At 39.4% G+C, this 21,558-nt stretch overlaps 2 protein-coding genes across 2 annotated transcripts; one reads left to right on the forward strand and one right to left on the reverse strand.

Moving 5' to 3' along the window:
• The first annotated feature begins 6,476 nt into the window (after positions 1–6,476).
• On the forward strand, positions 6,477–14,662 carry LOC117307312 (pseudouridylate synthase 7 homolog-like protein). Its single transcript, XM_033792028.1, has 7 exons — positions 6,477–6,589; positions 7,423–8,512; positions 9,410–9,569; positions 11,300–11,513; positions 12,070–12,174; positions 13,232–13,588; positions 13,815–14,662. The coding sequence occupies exons 2-7, from the start codon at positions 7,450–7,452 to the stop codon at positions 14,508–14,510; spliced, it is 2,595 nt and encodes an 864-aa protein (XP_033647919.1). The 5' UTR covers positions 6,477–6,589; positions 7,423–7,449; the 3' UTR covers positions 14,511–14,662.
• A 2,563-nt stretch (positions 14,663–17,225) lies between these two features.
• LOC117306964 (probable protein BRICK1-B) lies at positions 17,226–19,484 on the reverse strand. Its single transcript, XM_033791566.1, has 3 exons — positions 19,247–19,484; positions 18,693–18,775; positions 17,226–18,192 (listed from the first exon to the last, which is right to left on the reverse strand). The coding sequence occupies exons 1-3, from the start codon at positions 19,374–19,376 to the stop codon at positions 18,166–18,168; spliced, it is 240 nt and encodes a 79-aa protein (XP_033647457.1). The 5' UTR covers positions 19,377–19,484; the 3' UTR covers positions 17,226–18,165.
• Between the last annotated feature and the right edge of the window lie 2,074 nt (positions 19,485–21,558).

Here is a 21,558-nt window from a genome sequence, read left to right on the forward strand (position 1 = left end):
AATAAATAATAAAATAACAATGGAAAGTTGTTGGTAACAGCTCCCTCTCAAGTAACGCTGTTTTTTAGCAAGAGGTAATTGCTCACTCAAATATTTTAAAGACGTCACTGGGCCTGAAGCACACGAATTTGTGCAGCAGGGGTGTTTTTTCTTTCATTACTAAAGGTGTCCAGTGTCTTTAACGCTGTGTGTTTGTACTTGGGAAGGGGGTTGTTGCTTCATAAGCAAGCAAACAAAATGAGACAACAATCAGTTAAAGGCAGTGGACACTATTGGTAACATACTCAAAATAATTATTAGCATTAAACCTTACTTGTTAACGAGTAATGGGGAGAGGTTGATGGTATAAAACATTGTGAGAAACAGCTCCCTCTGCAGTTTTCGAGAAAGAAGTAAATTTCCACGATTTTGATTTCGAGACCTCGGAATTAGAATTTGGGGTCTCGAAATCAAGCATCTGAAAGCACACAGCTACGTGTGACAAGGGTGTTTTTATCTCGCAACCAATAATGTCCAGTGTCTTTAATGGTTAAAGATAACACAATTTTGGGACCTCAAAATCTAATTCTGAGGTCTCGAAATCAAATTCGTGGAAATTGCTTCTTTCTCGAAAGATGGAGCCGTTTCTCACAATGTGTTATACTATCAACATGCTATCAATTGCTTGTTACCAAGTAAGTTTTTATGCTAACAATTATTTTGAGTAATTACCAATAGTGTACACTGCCTTTGATAACATTAAACAAAAACACACATCAAGACAAACCAGTAGACACCACCAACGTGTACTTCAGAGTAATGATTATTATTTATTATTACAACTAATTAATAAGTAACACATAAAGAGAGGGAGAGAGGTAGCGAGGTGAGTGAAAAGAAAGCACAAACAAATACCACCAATTTCATTACCACTTCCGATTTCGATATTGATAAAAAAAAAAAACTTTAGAAGACGTTTTTGTGAAGTGTGTGTCTTCAATTGATTTGAAACCTTAAAAAAAAGTATTAAAAAAAATAGTTTTGAAAAAATAGTTTTGAAAAAATAGTTTTGAAAAAACGCTTCACCAAAACAATTTTTTGTGTAGAGATGTGCGCACGCGATTGCCTTTTTTCTCTCGAAGCATTACACAGGATGCAGAAACCTTTGAAACCATTTCTGATAAACTAATTTCGCCAACAATTTTTGAAAACATAAATTTGACAGTTTTATTATTTTTATCTTTTTCTTTGCACAGTGTTGTTGGAAAACCTGCATGTGCATGGAGTGACCTTTTAGTTTTGACGTAAATCAAGCACCATTTTATAAAAGTAGCATGGGGAAACATTATTGTGTGGATGTGCAGATTTGTACGCGCGATGCGCGAGTTGGCCAATCATCCCTTCCCCGTGAGACATGCTAATTGCTTTCGCACATGCGCACGTTGACAAATGCCATTATTTGCCTTTTGTTATGTTTTTGTGTGTGTATCAAACAACATTAGCTAATGCTACCTTTCAATGTACGAAAAGGAACCAGACAAATTCTGCCCCAGCTTCGGTTTGGTTCATAGTGTTAAGAACATCATTGCACCCTGCTCTTTAAGGGACCAAGCATATTTTGCCAGCCTTGTTGATTTCACAATGTTCAAAGATGCATACAAGTAAAAACAGCAGCACATGGTTCAGAATTTCTCTGCCATTTTAATTTTGAGGACAAATTAATTGTAACTCCTCGTTTGCTTTATAGAAAGGAGTTTAGAAAGCTTGTGGCAAGGCACGGTGAAAGGCTAGCCCTGCCCTGGCGGCCTTACACTTTCGTATATACTAACGTAATATTTTCTGATTTTTTTATTTGAACTGAACCCTTTATTCAACTTCTAAAAACAACTCAATATTTATCACTTTTCTTTCAGAGATCATACTGTGAGATGATAAGAATCGCTTCAGCATCATCGAAGGTAAACATGTTTCTTTATTTGATAGATTGAATCTGTCATATAATTCTATCCAGCAAGGGGTTGGTTTGAGGGTTGTTGTTGTTGTTGTTGTCGTTGTCGTTGTCGTTGTCGTTGTCGTTGTCGTTGTCGTTGTCGTTGTCGTTGTCGTTGTCGTTGTCGTTGTCGTTGTTGTTGTCGTTGTCGTTGTCGTTGTCGTTGTTGTTGTTGTTGGTGGTGGTGGTGGTGTTTCAATGAGATTTGACAGTGTTCAAAAATAAAATATCTAAAATAATCTTTAAAGGCACGGACACTACTTGGTATTTTCAAAGTAACTGTGGTGACGTAGTTTTGGAGAAAGATGTAAATTCTCAATCAAATATTAAAAGACCTCGGGTTTGAGTTCTTTAGGACATCTGAAAGCACACTAACAAGGGTGTTTTTCTGTCATTTCTCTCTTGCAACTTCAATGTCCAATTGAGTCGAAATATTCAGAGTTGTTATATGCACAATGTTATGGGATAGTACACATGAGAATACCGGTCTTTGACAATTACCAATGGTGTCCAGTGCCTTTAAAGCATGTTCCAACAATCTTCTATGTCGGTTACCAGCCCCGTGTAGGCCCAGTTGTACCACTCTTTAGCGCCTTTCACACGAGGGCAATTATTTAGCAAGGGTAAATTGTAACACGGTTGTAAAAAGTTACAAAATGTACCTATAGTGTGAAAGGACAACATTGTTTCTACTGTCCAAGTTCTCTTGCAAAATCTTGTCAAACATTGCTGCATTTTACACCCATGTTTAAATTGAGCAAGGGACCCCAGTAAAATTGCTGTGGTGTGAATATCACTTTCTTATATTGAATGACAAAGTAACAACATTTCTCTGAACTTGAACCAGTGTGAAGAAAAGTTCAGGTTTGCGCAACGACACATTATTCGGTTTTGTCTTCACCCAGCGGTACTATCTATTTCATGCTATTATTCTCTGGTGACATTATCAATTAAATTGCTTTTCATCCTTCTTCAAGGGGCGAACCCGGGGGTAGAAGCATATATACCTTTCAAAAGGTGAAGAAGAAAAAAAGAACTAGCCGTCAATTCGTCCTAAAGGATGAAGAAGGTTTTTTTTATATTACTCTTACACACTGTGGCAGTGTCTCGCCCACCACTGAAGAACAGCCTCATAACAGAGCTTTTATAATCGCCGATATCCAATTCCACTAATCGTGAGAAGATCTCACGACAATACACGTCCCCGATGCCGTGCACTGGCGTAAAATGACGCATCCAGATGCGTTGCCATGGCGACGTTTGCGCCAGCGACTGGGCTGATGCGACGAGGCAGGGAAGCCGAGCTTCAAAGTGACAATGCCGAAGCACAGAGTCGCTTACGTACGAGAAGTTATCAGTAATAAAAGGTTTCCCGGGATTTTTTTTGTTTTTTTTTCAACCGAGAAAAATTACTTTCTAGAGCTCTTTTTGCCCGCAGCCAACAAAGTTCACACTTCCCCTCGCTTCATTTACCATTCTTAAAAATTCTCAGAACAATTTCTTTTTCCTCTTGTATAGGATGTGATTTTTGCAAGGTCTTGAATGTATTTTTTGTTAGTTGTTGTTTCTCTAGTAAGCAATGACCTTTACATCTGTCACAAAGGATATGAACATGTTTTTTTTTTTTTTTTTTGGATAAAGCTGTATGGTTTAAAGATCAACATGGTAGCTTTTTGCTTCGGTCTTTTACTGGCTGGTCCAGTTTTCAAATATTTGTGAATACTAGTTTTGTATTAGTTCTTTTCTGTCAGTGCATTTTTAAAGGCAGTGGACACTATTGGTAATTACTCCAAATATTTATTAGCATAACACTTTACTTGGTAACGAGTAATGGGGAGAGGTTGGTAGTATAAAAGATTGTGAGAAACGGCTCCATCTGAAGTGCCATAGTTTTCCAGAAAGAAGTAATTTTCCATGAATTTGATTTCGAGACCTCAGATTTAGAACTTGAGGTCTCGAAATCAACCATCTAAACGGACACAACTTCGTGTGACAAGGGTGTTTTTTCTTTCATTATTATCTCGCAAGTTCGATGACCGATTGAGCTCAAATTTTCACAGGTTTGTTATTTTATGCATATGTTGAGATACACTAACTGTGAAGGCTAGTCTTTGACAATTACCAATAGTGTCCACTGCCTTTAAATCGGTTGATGTTTAAGTTTGTCACGAATGTACATGTACGAGGATTGTAAATGTCATCCGCTTAACATTATGACATGCTAATTTAACTTAAACCAACCAACCAACGAATTATTTATAATCGGGGGAGGGGGGGGGGGGGTAAATTAAAACGTGAATGCCTGTCCATCTTGGAGCTTGGCCCGGAACTTATTGCATGTAAATTGCTTCACGTGACGTGGTCTTTGACGAGAATGTGTCAATGGTCTTCATGTTTAAATGGTTTTGGTTGTGAGTGGGTGTCAACAGAGGCAGCTTAAAGGCACTGGACACCTTTAGACCAGTATTCTCACTTGGTGTATCCCAACAAAGCATAACAGAACAAATCTGTGAAAATTCAGACTCATTTGGTCATTGAAGTTGCAGAGAATAATGAAAGAAAAAACACCCATGTTACACATTCAACTCTGTGTGCTGTCAGGGGTGGATTTCACAAAGATAGTCATAACTTAGGACTAGTCCTGGGCAATGCTAAGAGATAGGACCAGTCCTATCTCTTAGCATTGCTTAGGACTAGTCCTAAGTTAGGACTATCTTTGTGAAATCCACCCCAGATATTGTAAGAGGCTTCAGCTGATAAAAAGAGTGACAAATTACCTCTTTCTCAAAAACTACGTTGCTTCATAGCGAGCCGTTTCTCACAATGTTTTATACTATACCAACAGCGCTCCATTGCTCGTTACCAAGTAAGTTTTGTTTGGGAGTAATTATCAATAGTGTCCATGCCTTTAATGGTTTTGGTGGTGAGTGGGTGAAGTCACGTTAATACAGACAGCATAATACTACTCTGATTTACTGTTTGGGGTGATGATAATGACGTTAATGTAGATGGGAAGTAAATTCCCTCTGAGAAAAAAAAATATGATAAAATAATTGAGACAAACTAAGCTATCAGTTCAATCAAGAAGAATCATTGCGGGGAGTAGTTTCGAGAGGCTTGGATAAATTTTTGTTTTAATATAGAATGGCTTTCCAAAAAAGAGATATCGTCCAATGATTTAGAGGGAAAACTAACTAACTAATAATGATACTAGGCTTCGATGTGCTCATTGCTTTAAAGTCTGGATCAAAGTGAAAATGAAACTAAAAACAGATCATGTATTAATTATTGTAATTACAAAGTTTCCTGGATTCAAAGTTGATCCATTCTGAAGTTATGAAAAAAAATGAAACAAAAAAACTTATGTGCTATTCTGAACGGTTTTATGAATTTATAATTAGTGAGACTACAATTCGTTGCAACAGCCAGCAGGAACAACAACAAGAACAAAAACATCAACCATTACCACAACACCAACAACCACTTCAAAATCTCCTCACTCCTTTTCCTTAACACCACCAAAGGTTATGGCCACAGGCGGCCTTTTAGGTTGCATCTCATGAACTCTGGAATTCACTCATGAGAAAGCTCCTCTCTAGAACATTTTAAGGCCATGCAGTGGACACTATTGCATGGTAAAAATAAGTATTGTCATAAAACCTTTCTTGGTTACGAGTAATGGAGAGAGCTAGGTCGATAGTATAAAATATTGTGAGAAACAGCTCCCTCTGAAGTGACGTAGTTTTCGAGAAAGAAGTAATTTTCCACGAATTTGATTTCGAGACCTCAGATTTAGAATTTGAGGTCTCGAAATCAAGCATCTGAAAGCACACAACTTCGTATTGTTTTTTTTCTTCATTGTATTCATGTTGTAGATCTTTCGATATTTTCTGTAATTGAGTGGTTTTCACTCTGTGACTTTCCAAAAGCGGTCTGGGACTTCACTGTAATTTTCGCGCTGTATAATAAATTGTTGATTCGCAATCAAACCCCAGTGTACAAACAAACATTAACAGCACACCGCTCAACTACCCACTTAAAAGGCGAGTCTTTACGTTTCATCGCGATTCTGATGCAACTTTAGAGTAATTTATTTTAATGAAACACGGAAATGGCATTAACTTTGGCCTAATTTCTTTCATCACTCTGACTAAAAGGACTATTAATTCGTCAAAACCTAGATTTTGATGAGTGAGATCTGACAGTAATTGCAAAACTAGGTGAGCAGAACAGCTGCTGAGCCAGTTTCAATTAAAACTGTCGGTGAGTGTGCCCCATTTTTTCTCCATTCCATAGTAAAAATTGCTTTGAAATTATTGTCTTCCGATCACCTTGAGGCAAAATAGTTTGAATGATGACGAAATTAAATGTCCAATATGTAACTAATATTATGTATAAGGATAGCTTGCTGCATTTTCTGCTGAGGGGATAGCAAGGGGAATTATTGAACAGTAGGTGGGAATAGCGCCCTCTTTTGTTTGATTTAGGTAAGTGTCAACATGACCTTTAAAAATGGCACGCTGACATGCGCTGCTTGGATTGCTGCAGCACTGGTCGGCACTGAACTGAAGACAAATCGTAGTGACCACTGATTTCTAGTGATACTGCTTCCAATTAAAGGTAAGTTCTTGTTCTAAATTGTCTGTAGTTAAAGATTGGTATCTATTGTTAATATAATTTGAAAACAGCAACAAATCTGTTAAAATCTTCAAAACGCCATCAACGAAGAGGGGTCGATTCGGTTTTTCAGTCCCAGACCTGTGACTGCGTGTTCCTCAAATTTTAAACTTAACAACTTCTTCATTGTCTTTTCTACAAAAAAGGCAGTGTGATGTTTTAAGCTTTACCAACTAATAAATTAGATTCAGATACCCTCTTGCTCATGCTTCCTTGATTAGTTTTATTTAAAAGTCGGTTACAAACGAGGAAGGAGGAAGGCCTACTTATTTTTAGTATTTAAAAACATAGTCATCATAGGCCTAACAAACTATGTCGCTGTCAGCTATATTAGTGGGACCTATTGGTACCATACTTGTCGTCAACTCGCCGCCAACACAAATGGTATCTTAGTCAACTCACTGTCAATTCACTGTCAACACTCCAAATAAACATTAGAGGCATAGAGAGCCGTACAATAAAAAAGGAAAATTTTCAGCTAACCCTAGCCCCAACTTTAACTGCAAACCAAATTGACAATTTTCAGTACTAAAAATGTAGGGTTTTTCTGTTACTTTTTTTTCTAAGCCTTTCTGCATATAACTGGTGATGGATTAGTCTTGGCCCAGGACGTCAACGATCGATTTACAAGAAGCACAAGAAGCACTGTACATAAATAATACACTTTCCACTACCTATCATTGGACAGACCCAGCAACTCATTACATCTGTATTGTTCTATAAAAACGGCTCTAAATCAGTTATAATATGTATTTTTGTCTCCCCAAACCTTACAGGCACATACGTTTGATTGAACTATTCAGATGATCCGAAATAATATGGAGGGAACATCTCAAGACGACCCAAGAAGCAAATTGGGAATGGATATTTTTCTCTCCCAGCATAAAGGTTTCCGCGGAGAGATTAAGACATACCCAGAAGACTTCCGCGTAACTGAAGTCGACTTGTGTGGGAAGTTAGTGAGACTACAGAGGGAAGAAGCTGATAAAAGTACCTCGACCCCAAGTGATAATCAGATTTGCCTCGGAGAGAGTGATGTAAGGAAACCTGGGGAGGAGGTGGACAAAGTTCTGAACCCAAGAACTGAAGAGTGCCCAAGTACTTCATCCACAGACGAACCTCTCATCTTTGATGAGTTGACAGACTTTAAGGAAATGGCATCCACCCTTGAAAAGGTTGTCGGGCAGGAAGCAATGGATGGTTTGGCAAATTTTTCAAAACAAGAATTTGATTGCAATGAGCAAGTCTGCCCTTCAATTACATCAACAACTTCAGAGGTTCATGATCGTCAAGCTTTAAGTCCAAAAGTTGTCCTAGCAGAAAATCCAACAACTTCGGAAGTTCATGATCACCAAGCTTTAAATTCAAAAGTCGTCGCAGTAGAGAGTCATGGCGACGATTTTGCAGCAGGTTTCAATTTGGGTGAAATATCGGGAAAGGATGAGCGAACTTTTACTCACAAAGCTGTGCAGTGTCTCTACCCGCACTTGAAGACAGCTGCCACGAGGCAAGCTGGTAACATGTTCCACGATGTGCAAGTTTTCACCAACCCCATCTATTGGGAGTTTCAAAAACTTCTGTCCAACCCTCAAACTGAGAGAGTAGTTCGCTTCGCTTGTTCAAAGTTTTCAACTGCGACGGTTTCCGTTGGCTCATCACTCGATAAGAAACAGAGGACTTCACTTCATGGATTGATCTCGAAACACTTTGGGAAGTTTCTGGAGAGTAAGACTTGTGAGAGAGCCGGGACGCAAGAGGTGGTTATTCGTTTCAGAGAGAGGTACAGTCAGAAGGGGCGGGGCAGAGGTGTGAAGAGGAAGGGTGGTGCACTGGAGGAGCCTGCTGCATCTGGTGATGGTTACACTGGTGAGACTTCCAAAAAGAAATGATCATCCAATGTCTTTTAATTTAAAAGATTGTATAGAGTTGGTAATGAGCCATTTGCGCGATAGATTTGAGTATGGTCTGGTACAATGACATGCTTGATCACAAGTCACCACTGAAAGGGTCTATGTAACTTTTGTAGGACAAAAAACACAATGTCCACAGATTAACACTAAACTTACACAGTTTGAAGATAATGATTGTAGAAAGCTTCCCTGAAAATATTACGTGCTGAGGTGCTGTAGTTTTGGGGAAATGAGTAAAACAATGTCATGAAAATAATTTTCGTCTCAAGAAACGCAAATTATTTTAATCATTTACAAACAAATTTTCATGACATTGTTTTACTCATTTCTCAAAAACTACAGCACCTCAGTAAGTAATATTTGAACGGAAGCTTTCCACTATCATTATCTTCAAACCCTGTAAGTTTAATGTAAATCTATGGACATTCTGAAATGGTACCCAAATCCTTTAAGTTTGAATTCCTCAAACTAATAGAGACAGTTGCGATGTCACATGATTAGGGCAAGCTTTTGCGTTGTTACGTAAGAGACGGTGAACACCCATACACAATTCTGAATGGATGTGTATGTCACAATGGTACCAGGGTTTGCTCATCTGGAGGTTTCTATGCAAAGGCTTGCCTGAACCATGTGACATAGCAACTGTGACTTAAGTCTGAGGAATTCAAATGTAAGCGGTACATTGTGACTTTAAGCAAGTCATTGTACCAGACATTATTCAAATCCAACTCGCAAATGGCTTTTTCAAACCCTCTGTTTCAAGCCTTATAGATATTTATAACCATAAAACTTGCTTGGTAGAGTTTTTGAGATAGATATCAACTTGATGTATTTGGCTGAAATGTTTTCACAGGTTTTACGTTGAGGAAAGAAAACTTGGAAACTCTGGACGCTCTTCAGCAACTTGGACAAGCCTTGAAGGTCCAGGCGTCGGACTTTAGTTACGCTGGAATCAAAGATAAAAAGGCAGTCACACTCCAGTCAGTTGCCGTCAAGGGTGTCAACCAAAAAAGGTTTTAAAACGAAATTGTTAAAACAATTACTTGCTCTAAATATATCGCATTTTACAATAACAGAAACGATGCGCTTTATAGTAGTGCCCTGGTCATTAGTCCAATAAGATTCCTTTAATCTTTCTCAGCTCCCTAGCGAGTTTACAGCCCTGGGCTGCTGTGGCGCTCAGAAGGCTTTGTTCGAATACAATATCGACCTCTACCCTTGCAGGTTCTCATTTTTACCCCTGGGTGAAGAGAAACAATTACAGTAAAGCATCTTGCTCAAGGACGCAAGTGCCACGCCTGGGATTCGAACCCACACTTCAGTGACTCAACCACCAGAACTTGAGTTCGATGCTCTTAACCACTGGACCATGACACCCTAGGGTTGCGCATCTACGGTGTATGTGTGCGTTCAATTAGCTTTGATTAGCTTCCCTGGGTCAACCCAGGTCCCCCCTCGATGCGTTCGTATAGCTTTGATATTCTCGGGGCTCACCCCGGTCAGCCCAAAGTAACCTGCTTGTGAAGCGGGTCACTTAAGTGAAAGCCCCTGTGTAAACTATGAGCTGAATGAGGATCAGCTCATTCATCCCATGGTATAGACGGGCTCTTTTGTTATTGACTAACGCTGCCTTTGAGGTCGGGGATCCATACCAACGAAAAACAGCATGCTGCCATATTAGTCCATGATGTCATTTTCCTTTTTGAAGCCATTTTTTACGTACAAAATTCTCTATTTAAAATTAGAGTTGCAACAATTGTTTGCATACAAAACGACAGATATGCTCTTCATTTCAATGTACTTCTACATTATTTCTGTCAATACTTTTCAGATAAGGCCGAAAAAGACTGAATTTCAGAAGCCCTTTGGACTAATTATATATTCAAACCGAAGTCACGCATGAAAAATCACGCCAACTCGTGCAGATAAATCACAAAGGAAACTTATTAAATCGAGTGACCTGCGGGTAGACTGTTAATTTTTTTTTATTACCAAACATATACGCCCCTTTATATCAAGGATTTTTAAGGTTTAAAGGCACTTGACACCTTCGGTAATTGTCAAAGATCAGTATTCTCACTTGGTGTATCACAACATACAAAAACAAAAAAAACATGTGAACATTTGGACTCACTTAGTCATCAAAGTTGAAAGTGAATAACGAAAGAAAAAAACACCCTTGTTGCACAAGTTTGTGTGTTTTCGGAAGAATTCAGAAGTATTTTAATATTTGAGTAAGACAATTTATGTTACTCCAGAGGGAGCCGTTTCCCACAATGTTTTATACTATCAAAAGCTCTCCATTGCTCTTTACCAGGGAAGGTACACATTTGGTAATTACTCAAAACAAGTATTAACTTAAAAACTGATTTGGTAACAAGCATTGGAGAGCTGATGATAGTATAAAACATTGTGAGAAACGATTCCCTCTGAAGTAACGTAGTTTTTGAGAAAAAAAAGTAATTTCTCACCAAAATATTAAAAGACTTCTAGCTAGAAGTCTTTTATTCCTATCTGAAAGCACACAAATTCGTCCAAAAAGGGTGTTTTTTCTTTCATCATTTTCTCCCAACTCCGATGACCAATTGAGCTCAAATTTTCACAGGTTGTTATTTTATGCATATGTTGAGATACATCAAATAAGAAGACTGGTCTTTGACAATTACCAATAGTGTACCTTCCCTTTAAACTAAATAATGCATTTGAAACTAATCCCTTCTTCTATTTGAATTTCCTCTTGAAGGTTTCATCAGTTGATCTGTGCTGGGATAATTCGAGGGATTACAGTCGGTAATGTACAACCCCTCACTAAAGCCATTCACCCAGGAGATCTGACTGGCAATGTGTTTGATATACTAATCCGTGATGTTTCTTGCCACGACACGGAGCAGCACCAGCAGAAGGATGATGGAGCCCTCTTGTGGCAGGAATTAGCCAGTTGCTTTAAAGGTATCCAGGTACGAAGGGAAAAGATTTAAATTAGACCCTGTGCCAAATTTCTTAAAGCCTGTTAACTTGCTAAGCACAGAAAATATTGCTAAGCATAAACTGGTAACCAGCCAAAAGTCCATAAAGTTGACATTGTTGTGACTGGTGCCCCACCGGTCGGGAAGATCTGCAGACGGTTAATCAATATTTATGTGTTGTTCAGTCGGTACCCATATCTGTTGCTGTGCACAGATTCAAGTCATATTACTTTCCCAAAATAAGTTTTCTATCAACAGGGTCTACCAATAATGATAACCTTACCTTAAACACATACTTTTTGTATTGTATTTTATTACCTTGTATCGATAAGTTTTGAATATATGAATGGAAAAATAATATATTAATAACAAACAAACAAACAAGCAAACAAACACCCCAACAAACACTCAAACAAAAAAACGTTGCATAAATACATATATGAATGGAAATAAAATGAATAAACAAACAGGCAAACAAACACACCCCCAACAAACAATATTTGTGTGATGGATTAATGCAACCTGTTTGTTTCTCTTTTTATTCTAGGAGCGAGGGTTTGTGAATTATTTTGGAGAGCAGAGGTTTGGACAGTCGTGTAATGGCGAGAGCCAATCGGCTGCAATCGGGCAAGCAATACTTGCAGGGACATATGTAAGTTTTGGAAAACTTTGCTTTTGTATTTTTTCAGAATATTTTTTTTTATAGAAAAGTCAAAATAGTTTTAATATTATTTTGTAAATTATCTTGTGCCTGTTATGATGGTCGTAGGAGCACAATAGAATTGAACAAAGACAAATTTACCTGAGTGGGATTTGAACCAACTACCTCCGGATTGATGTACAGGCACTCTACCAACTGAGCTATCTAGCCATATGTTGGCAGTCTCCCAATTTGTCAATGTCTTTGTTTGGGGTGCCATCAGAAGCCATACAACTTTTAACTGCCGTGTTCCAGGGATCACACCCAAATTACGATACAACCGAGTGCAGCGGCAGCCAGGCGATCACCTTTAAAAGGATGCAATTTTTGTATTTCAGATTTCAAATACTAAACCAAATTAAAACTGACTAGTTGAATTTTAAATGATTTGCAGGTAAACAAAGACAAATTTAGAGCAGAACTTGAACCTGCAACCTCTAGATTAAAGCCTTTGGACACTTTCGGAACAGAAAAAAAAAGAAAAATTCACAGATTTAAAAATAACTTACAGGGTTTACAGAAGGTAATGGTGAAAGACTTCTCTTGAAATATTATTCCATGAAATGCTTTACTTTTTGCGAAAACATTAAAACAATATCAATTCTCGGTATCGAGAATTACGGATTTATTTTAAACACATGTCATGACACGGCGAAATGTGCGGAAACAAGGGTGGGTTTTCCCGTTATTTTCTCCCTGTTGGCAGTCCCAATATTTTGTTGAAGTCTTTGTTGGGGGTGCCATTCAGAAGCCATACAACCTGGGAAGCAGAAGCCGGGGGTGGGGGGATATCATCTTTAAAAGGGGATGCAGCTGTTTATTTCAGATATCAGACAATAAATCATAAAGGAAACTGAGCTATCTAGCCCTTTGTTGACAGTCACAATCTTTAAATCTTTGTTGGGGAGTGCCAGTCAGAAGATTTTGGTCAAAATAAAACAAATTTTAGCCAGGTGCGTTGAAATGGTTCCCTAAAATGTAACTCAAAAAACCCTTTTTGTTTCTGCAGCGAGAAGCTATCAAGTTGATTCTCTGCCCAGACGGCGAGAGGAACAATTCCGCAAAAAATGCTAAGCGTCATTTTCACGAGACCCACAACGCAAAAGAGGCCCTCGCCCTGATGCCCAAGAACAAAACCCGCGAGTGCATCATCCTCAAGGCATTACACAGACATGGCCTGGACAGAGGCGGATGTGTGAGGGCGCTGTACTGCATCCCACACGGACTGCGGCAGTTCTACATTCATGCCTTCTGCAGTTTGGTGTGGAACCATATGGCTAGTGAGAGATTGAGGTTGTACGGGTGCAAGGTTGTAGCCGGGGACCTGGTGCTGATGGGGAACGACAAGCAGGGGACTAGGGATAAGGTTGGTAATATCATTCATGGTTCATACTACCTACGAATGCTTAGTGCAAAGCGAATTTCCTTGCGTCACAATTGGAAAGGGAGGGTACCGATTATTGCGACACCAAAATTCGCTCTGCATAAAATTTTCATTTTAGAAAACTCAGGAATTTTACCATTGTTTGCTTTTAACTTTTGCAGTTACGACCGATAATAATTATTTATCTAATAATTTTGTCTTCTTTAAGATTCACGAGGTCTCCGAAGAGGATGTCCAAAATGCTGTCTTTTCCATCCAGGATGTTGCCTTGCCGTTGCCCGGCAACAGCATCCGGTATCCAGGCAACAGGGTGGGCGATGCTTACAAGGATTACATGGAGAAGGTGGATTTAGGATCATGCACATATCGCGTAACAGATCTTCAGGTGAACATCCCGGGGGATTATCGGCGGCTCGTAAGACGACCAGAAGATCTCCACTGGCAGCTTGAGAGGTCTGGAGAAAGTTCAGGTCAAAGTTCAGGTCAAAGGTCATATAGGGATATCTCAGATACTGAGCTCCTGAGACGACCCGAAGATCTCCGCTGGCAGCTCGAGAAATCAGGAAAAAGTTCAGGTCAACGGTCAGATGGGGATAGGTCGAAAACTGAGAGAGCTAAGATTGGATCTCCGTCTCGGGACGATGAATGTCGTTTTGATGGGGACAAATATCCAACATTGAACGGTGATCTCGACAGCTCCGGTCGGGCCTTGAACACGAACTATCCCAAAAGCATCTCTGAAATTCTGCCTTTGACGGAAAGTGCCCCCCTTAAAATAGAACAAGATTTCTGTAAGAAACCTGATAGCCATTTACTGGTAAATACAAGGAATTTGAGAATAAAATTTAAGCTGCCAACCTCGACTTATGCAACTGTATTTCTCAGAGAACTAATGAAAAGATGAGATGACAAAACTACTCCCATGGACTTCCTTAGTACTTAAAGAAAGATCTTGTGATGAGACCACTACAATGACTCTTTTAAGAGCGTTGAGAATACAGTCAGCTCTCGTTAAAGGCAGTGGACACTATTGGTAATTACTCAAAATAGTTATTGGCATAAAAACTTATTTGGTAACGAGTAATGGGGAGCTGTTGATAGTATAAAACATTGTGAGAAATGGCTCCCTCTGAAGTAACAGTCTCGAAATCAGGCATCTGAAAGCACACAACTTCGTGTGACCAGGTTTTTTTTCTTTCATTATTATCCCACAACTTCGACGACCAATTGAACTCAAATTTTCACAGGTTGGTTATTTTATGCATATGTTGAGATACACCAAGTGAGAAGACTGGTCACCAATAGTGTCCAGTGTCTTTAAGAGTACTACTAAGAAGAGGTGCTGCTAATAAAGAGTACATTCTTGAAGACCCACATCCCACTTCTGCTTTGTGTTTCTTTGTTTTGCTGTCCTCGTGTGACCACATTCCTGGTATAACATGTACAAAGAGGTCATTTTGGCCAGTTCCAGTAACCTTGTTACAATGGGAGTCAACTGAAAATCCAAATCCAAATATTCTGTTTTTATTCTCTGTTCGGAGTGTCTGCTTATTGTGAATGAATGATACATTTTTACCCAAGGCAACACTTCTTGTCTCCGCATTGAATTGCGGGCTAGATTGTAAGAAGGCTTCCATGAATATGTCAAAAGGGGACACCACCTGCTGCTGTAAGAGGCCTCTGGCCAGTCTAATATTCTTTCCTTCCTTGGCCCCGTGTTTCCTTTCATGTCTGTGTCCCCAATAGCAGTATTTTCACTTGACTTGCCGGGAAAAACAAGATTAAAACCATGATCAGCAATTGTTTGCGTGAATATTTTGTTTGATGAGAGATGTACATAGATGTTGCGCCTCCAGCGAAATGTTTGGTCATTAACCCTGTCTGAACATTTGATATCATCTAGTGTGGTTTGGAATGATATACTATAAGATGATATTATGTGGTGAATGCATCTACAGTCAACCCTCCTACTGTCTGACCAATCAATTTCCTTACTGTCACTATGACAGCTTGTATTGTCATATCATGTTGTGAATGCATCTACGCAGTCAACCCTCCTACTGTCAGACCATTTAATATCATCCACTGTGGATTGAAATGATAAAGTATGTCAGCCAACAGTATGATATTGTGGTGAATGCATCTTTGCAGTACACAGTCAACCCTCCTATTATCTGACCAATCAATAACGCCCATTGTAGTTTGTTGAAAGTGTCCGCCTGTACTTTGATATCATGTGGTGAATGTATGTACACAGTTCACATTCACCCTCCTACTGTCTGACCAATCAATTTCCTTCACTGTGGTTTGGAATGATAGATAAACTATGCCAGCCTGTATTATATCATGATATCATGTGGTGAATGCATCTACACAGTTCACATAGTCAACCCTCTTACTGTTTGACCCTTTAATATCGTCCACTGTGGTTTTGAATTATAAACTCTGCCAGCCTGCTACAGGCCAAAATATCATGTTGTGAATGAATAGCTTCAGTGTTCTTTGTTTGCAAATTATACATACGCCTTCAAAGACGGAACAAATACCAAAGAATGTAAATAAATTTGAGTATTCTCATTTAAATATGTTTTATTTTTATTTTGTACATAACTGTTAAATAACAAAGAAGATTAAAACTAACAAAGCCATGGTAAAGAGTGTTTGCCTGTGATTTGAAAGAAACCTTAAAAGGAGTACATAATACGTAAGTGACTTTGGTCATTCAGTTACAAACTAATGGCATAAATATAGTCACTTCGAACAAAACAGAAAGTGTGCAAGATTTTCAAGGAGCCATTTCATAAACTTGCCTTTAAGGGGCTTAAAGGGGCACTCTCATAATGATCATAGCAGACCTGTGGCTGTACATGGAATTATGAACATTAACCCAATTACACAATGTGCCCACCCCCTCCATAGATATGAAAAGGATGGAAGGCGTGCGCATGCTGTAACTGGGCGAGAGTTCATAATTTCATGTGAAGCCAGAGGCCTGCTTTGATCATGATGACACAGCCCCTTTAAACACGCTCTATTCAATCTAGACTAGAGTTAACATTATGTCGCTAACCCCCACCCCTCTTAAAGAAAAAAAGCAATGCTTTGCAGGATACTTATATACAAAAAGTATATCATAATGTACCAATTTCTTTCCACTCTGTACAGCATACAATTTGATTAAATACATTATGAAACTTGATAGATGTACCGGGATAAAGAATATATATTTTTTTTACCCTTACACCAATACAAGCACTATTGTTATACCTCGGTATCAAACTGCGACATTTGATTGGTCGAGAACCAATCACACGACGCGCAACAAAACGCATGTTACATGGCTCGACTGGCCGGGTAACATAAAAAGTGATGTACACAGGTGTACATCACCTTGATTTCCAGCGCTCTGTACGAAACAACCGCGGGTTCGAGGGTATTGTTTCTTGTTCGTCTGCTTATTAAACAATGAATAGTCCGTCGTAATAATGTTTGAAGATGACAACAGAACTTCGAGAAGAGGAATAACAATTAAACAAAGGTATATCAAAACAATTGTTGCACGCTGTGACTGGGGTCCATGGGTTTTGTACACCCTCGAGGGGAAATGGCACCCTCGGCTTCGACTCGGGCGCCATTTTCCCCCTCGGGTGTACAAATTGCCATGGACCCCGTCACAGCGTGCAACAATTGTAACCTGTATACTCGGTACAATTTCCCAGAGTTCTGCAACAGCTGGAGTCGGGACAGCCCAATCTTTACACTTCACAAATCAGATATAGGGTCAGTTACTTCAGTTGGGATGAAATTAGGACCAATACATTAGTATAATAATGACTGCTACCGGTAATAACTAGTTCTTGTACAGCCCATTTTACAATAACCGTATCAATGTGCTTTACATTATTACCCAGGTTATTGGGCCAATAACATTCCTTTAATCTTTCTCAACTCACTGGGGAGTATACAGCCCTAAGCCTGCCGTGTGGCCCTAGTGGATTTTTCATACATAATATCAACCTCTACCCTTGCAGGTACCCATCCCTACCCCCGAGTGAAGAGAAGCAATTGTAGTTTAAGCATCTTGCTTAAGGAACTCAAACCCAAACTCCGATGACTTAACCACCAGAACTTGAATTTGATACTCTAAACCACCAGACCATGTTGAAGACCAACACTGACTAGTGGTCACAAAACAGTCATGTCTGAACTAGACTTCAGCAGTGACTACGGCTGGATTGCTAAAGGCCTTTTCTTCAGTGTTGTTGTTGTAGCCATAGGTAAGCCATAGCCGGTTGGGACATGCCCATATTATAGTTTAGCACCTCGAAGACATGACACAGTTTGATATCAAAATCTACTTAAGGTTCCAGACCATTTCAGGTGATATTTTTGCCTTCTCATGATTCCAGTCAATGAGAAAAAATATAAAATAATGGGGAAGCAATTTACACAGTAAGAGTGAGTTTTTAAATTACAAAGTCTGGTTTCTTGACTATAATATAATACAGTTATGTATAACTCCGTACAGTTGGGACTTTTATCCACCAGGCACCAGTCTCTCATGTCAAAGTTTCTCCTTTTGTGACCTAGGAAATGACAGAAAATAAAACAAATGAAATAAGTACAAATATTGCATAATAGGGCAGTCAGGTTAGTGTAATTGTCTGTCGTGCCTTGCTTTCCACCTCTGACACCCTGGTTCGAATCCCATCGGGGGCACTATGGGTTTTCAGTCCCTGCCAGACTGCATGGGTTTTCCCTGGAATAATTCCCTGGGGTTTTCCTCCCACATCTGAGGCTGAAACTTCTTTCTTTGTCTTTCAATGTAAGAAGAGGGAGGATGGGTTTAATTTGGGGTCTCCCCAAACAAAAAGAGGGATGTAAACAAGGAGATTGCTTATTAATTTGTGTAGGATTATCTGTAACATGTAAAGTGTAAACAGTGTGTGTGTGTGTGTGGGGGGGGGGTACTCCAAGAGCAATTATTAGATTCTTTTTGACCGTCTCCATGAATGATAGTGGAATGAACCATTGTTCTACATACAGGAGGAGGCAGGAGGGGAGGGGACAAATTGTTGTAACTTACTCTCGCTTCCAGATATTCGATTTGCCTCTCCAACGATGTCAGTTTTTCATTCAGCATCGCTAATCTTGATCTACAGGAGGTATCTAAAACAGGAGAAAAGGAATATAAATATAATGAGGAAATGGCTGGGAGGGAAATAAAACTCGGGGGGGGGGGTAACTTCTGGCCTAATTTCATGGTGACTACTAACAGTCGAAGCCTCATTTAATTGAACCTGCACACACAATGATTGAAAAGCCAAAGTCAAAAGTCGTAAATTAACAACGGTTTAAGTGAAGGTAAGAAGTAGAAAAGCAGTAAAATAATTATGTTAAAAAGCAAAAAAGAAAAAAACACCAAACCAAACAAAAACAATGATACATTTATAAACATATCTACATAAAATTAAAAAAAAACTTCAATAATTGGTGTCTGTTACTAGTGTTAAGTTCCTGCATGGAGGAAGAATATGATTCCTGTGAATTATTAAAAATAATAAATTCTATCAAATTAAATCCATTGAAAAACAAAACACATCATCATTTTATACAACATTTATTTACTGCTGAACTTACCAAACGAATTGAGAAAATCTGCAATCTTTTTGATGTTTGTTGTGATGACTTCGATATATTCTCTGTTCACCCAGTCGTCTTGGATTTGTTGCTGGACTGTTGACTGAGGTGCATTTCGCATTCGAGACATTTTTAACACAATTTTATCCTAATATTTCGGAGAAATTTAACGCCAGTTTCGCACTTCCTGGTTCTTGAAATCTGACTTTGTCACAAACTGTACGTTCGTAAATGTTATGAGGTAGTCCAAAACGTTTGCACCGCTAAATTCCATTCGTCTAATCTGGGTGTGTGTTCTGCAACTGTCCAACCAAAACTACCGACTCATGATACTTCGGCGAAGCCAAAACGTTTATAACATCAGAACGTGTACTTCGCACAATCACAAATGGATTGAGTTCGGTCGCATGCGGTGTGTCACAATTTTGCTACAAATCTTCGCCAGAATAATTCGTCTTCCTCGGCAATTCTTCCGCAAAAACAAGAAGGTATGTCAGGAACTGACGAAGCACTTGCAACATAAGGTAGGGATACAAGTAAATTAAATGTTTTTAGCGGTAATTTCAGAAGTTTTGTTTATAACCAACCAACGTGGGGAATTGATTGAAAAATGAAAGTGTGCGATTTTTAAAAACTGAATGTGAGAGTGGTCTTATGCTGTGTGTTTTTGTCATTTTATAAATTGTTAGTATAAGTGTCATATTTATAAGAACTTGGTGCTGTAATGTACTGAAGGAAAAGTTTCCGTATGGCGCCACCACTTTTTCATTTGATATTATTTAAATATATATAGTATCTAATTGACCTCAATGAGATACCCCTTTTTGTAAACAAAAATAGTGAAAAAGTGGTGCTGCCACTCGGAAAGTTATTTGTTCTGAATTGTGCAGTAAGAATAAGATTGTTAGAGGGGTTTGAGGTTTTATGGAACGGTTTTATTTCCTACATCCATGAGTTATCATACTCCTACTTAAGTTCTAGCCTTGTTGTAGTAGGACCTAATTTAATATCAGTTAACCCCCTCCCCCCCCCCCCCTCTTGAAAAAAATATGTTGCATAGCTCTGGGGTTTCTGGTGTGAGGTACATTACACAAAATAGTTGAATATTGGTTGAGTAATGAATGCGAAATGGTCGAATAGACCCAGCAGTAACACTGGAGAGTGGAAAAGTTACTCATTTAAATAGAAATGATACTTACTATAAAATGTTTTTTTTTTCCATTAATAATATATAACAAGTGATTACCAAACACTTCCCTTGTTAAGGCAGTGGTGAAGATGAAAGTATTTATACATACAATATGAAAGTCTTTTGATTCAAGAGCATAATTATATTATAACATTGAGGACATTCCTTTTGTGTATAATGTACATGATCCACTGTTGTACACTTTTCTGTTGGATACATCATGTGCAGTAGCCAGTACATTACATCAGGCTTGCAACTTATCACCAAGGCCAAGGCCATTACTTTGATTACATTAGTCTTAGCCTTTGTGTTCATTGAAATGGTTTCCACAGAGACACTCAATGACATAGCCATGGTCTACCCCTGCATCCACCCCCTCTTCGTAACTACCTCTAACCCCTTCCCCTGCCCCCACTCCTCCAAAGCCCTCAAAATATCCCCCCCCCCCCATTTCTCCAAACTCCTTGCCCTGACTCTCACCAACTTCCTAACCCGTCAAACCCCTTCCTCCAACCCCTCCGAATCCCCCACTCCTCTAAACACCTCCCCCCTTTACCTCCAACCGCCTTTACCCCCGACCCCCCCCCCCCCCAATTCTAAACCCCCTCCCAATTCTAAACCCCCGCCAACCCCCTTCCTTTCAACCCCTCCAACCCCCTTCCTTTCAACCCCTCCAAACCCCTCCGCTCCTCTAAACTCTTTCCCCTTTTACCTCCGACCCCCTCCTACTTCCAAACCCCCCACCTGCCAACCCCTTTTCTCCAACCCCCCATATCCCCCTCACTTATCCAAACTCCTTGCCCCTTTACCCCCCGACCTACACCAACTTCCAAACCCAGTTCCCCTGCCTCTCTACCCCCTACTCCAGCCTCCTCCCCAACTCCCTCCTCGTCCAATCCCCTTACTTCCGCCTCTGTCCCTCAGCAGTCACTCCAAACCAACCCTGTTCTTCTGCTGGCTCCCACCCCCCCCCCCCAGCCTCCCTCATCCAACCCCCTTCCTCTTAGCCTCCTCTATCCCCATCCTCATACAAGCAAGGATAATATTGCCATTGTTTTATCAGTTGCCGTGGGTTGATAATGCAGTGTGTTGATAGAACAAAGATGCGCTTGTAACTGTACAG

Source organism: Asterias rubens, chromosome 2 (assembly GCF_902459465.1).
Source record: "Asterias rubens chromosome 2, eAstRub1.3, whole genome shotgun sequence".
In the NCBI taxonomy this organism is placed as follows: Eukaryota; Metazoa; Echinodermata; class Asteroidea; order Forcipulatida; family Asteriidae; genus Asterias; species Asterias rubens.

Bases quoted from the DNA above. Each gene is read 5' to 3' on its own strand.
- LOC117307312 (XM_033792028.1), top strand. From the start codon at position 7,450: ATGATCCGAAATAATATGGAGGGAACATCTCAAGACGACCCAAGAAGC. The intron at 8,513-9,409 runs GTGAGACTTCCA...ATGTTTTCACAG, and splicing joins ATCTGGTGATGGTTACACTG to GTTTTACGTTGAGGAAAGAA. The intron at 9,570-11,299 runs GTTTTAAAACGA...TTCCTCTTGAAG, and splicing joins AAGGGTGTCAACCAAAAAAG to GTTTCATCAGTTGATCTGTG.
- LOC117306964 (XM_033791566.1), bottom strand. From the start codon at position 19,376: ATGTCTCGAATGCGAAATGCACCTCAGTCAACAGTCCAGCAACAAATC. The intron at 18,776-19,246 runs GTAAGTTCAGCA...CTCCTGTTTTAG, and splicing joins AGATTTTCTCAATTCGTTTG to ATACCTCCTGTAGATCAAGA. The intron at 18,193-18,692 runs GTAAGTTACAAC...GTCATTTCCTAG, and splicing joins TCGAATATCTGGAAGCGAGA to GTCACAAAAGGAGAAACTTT.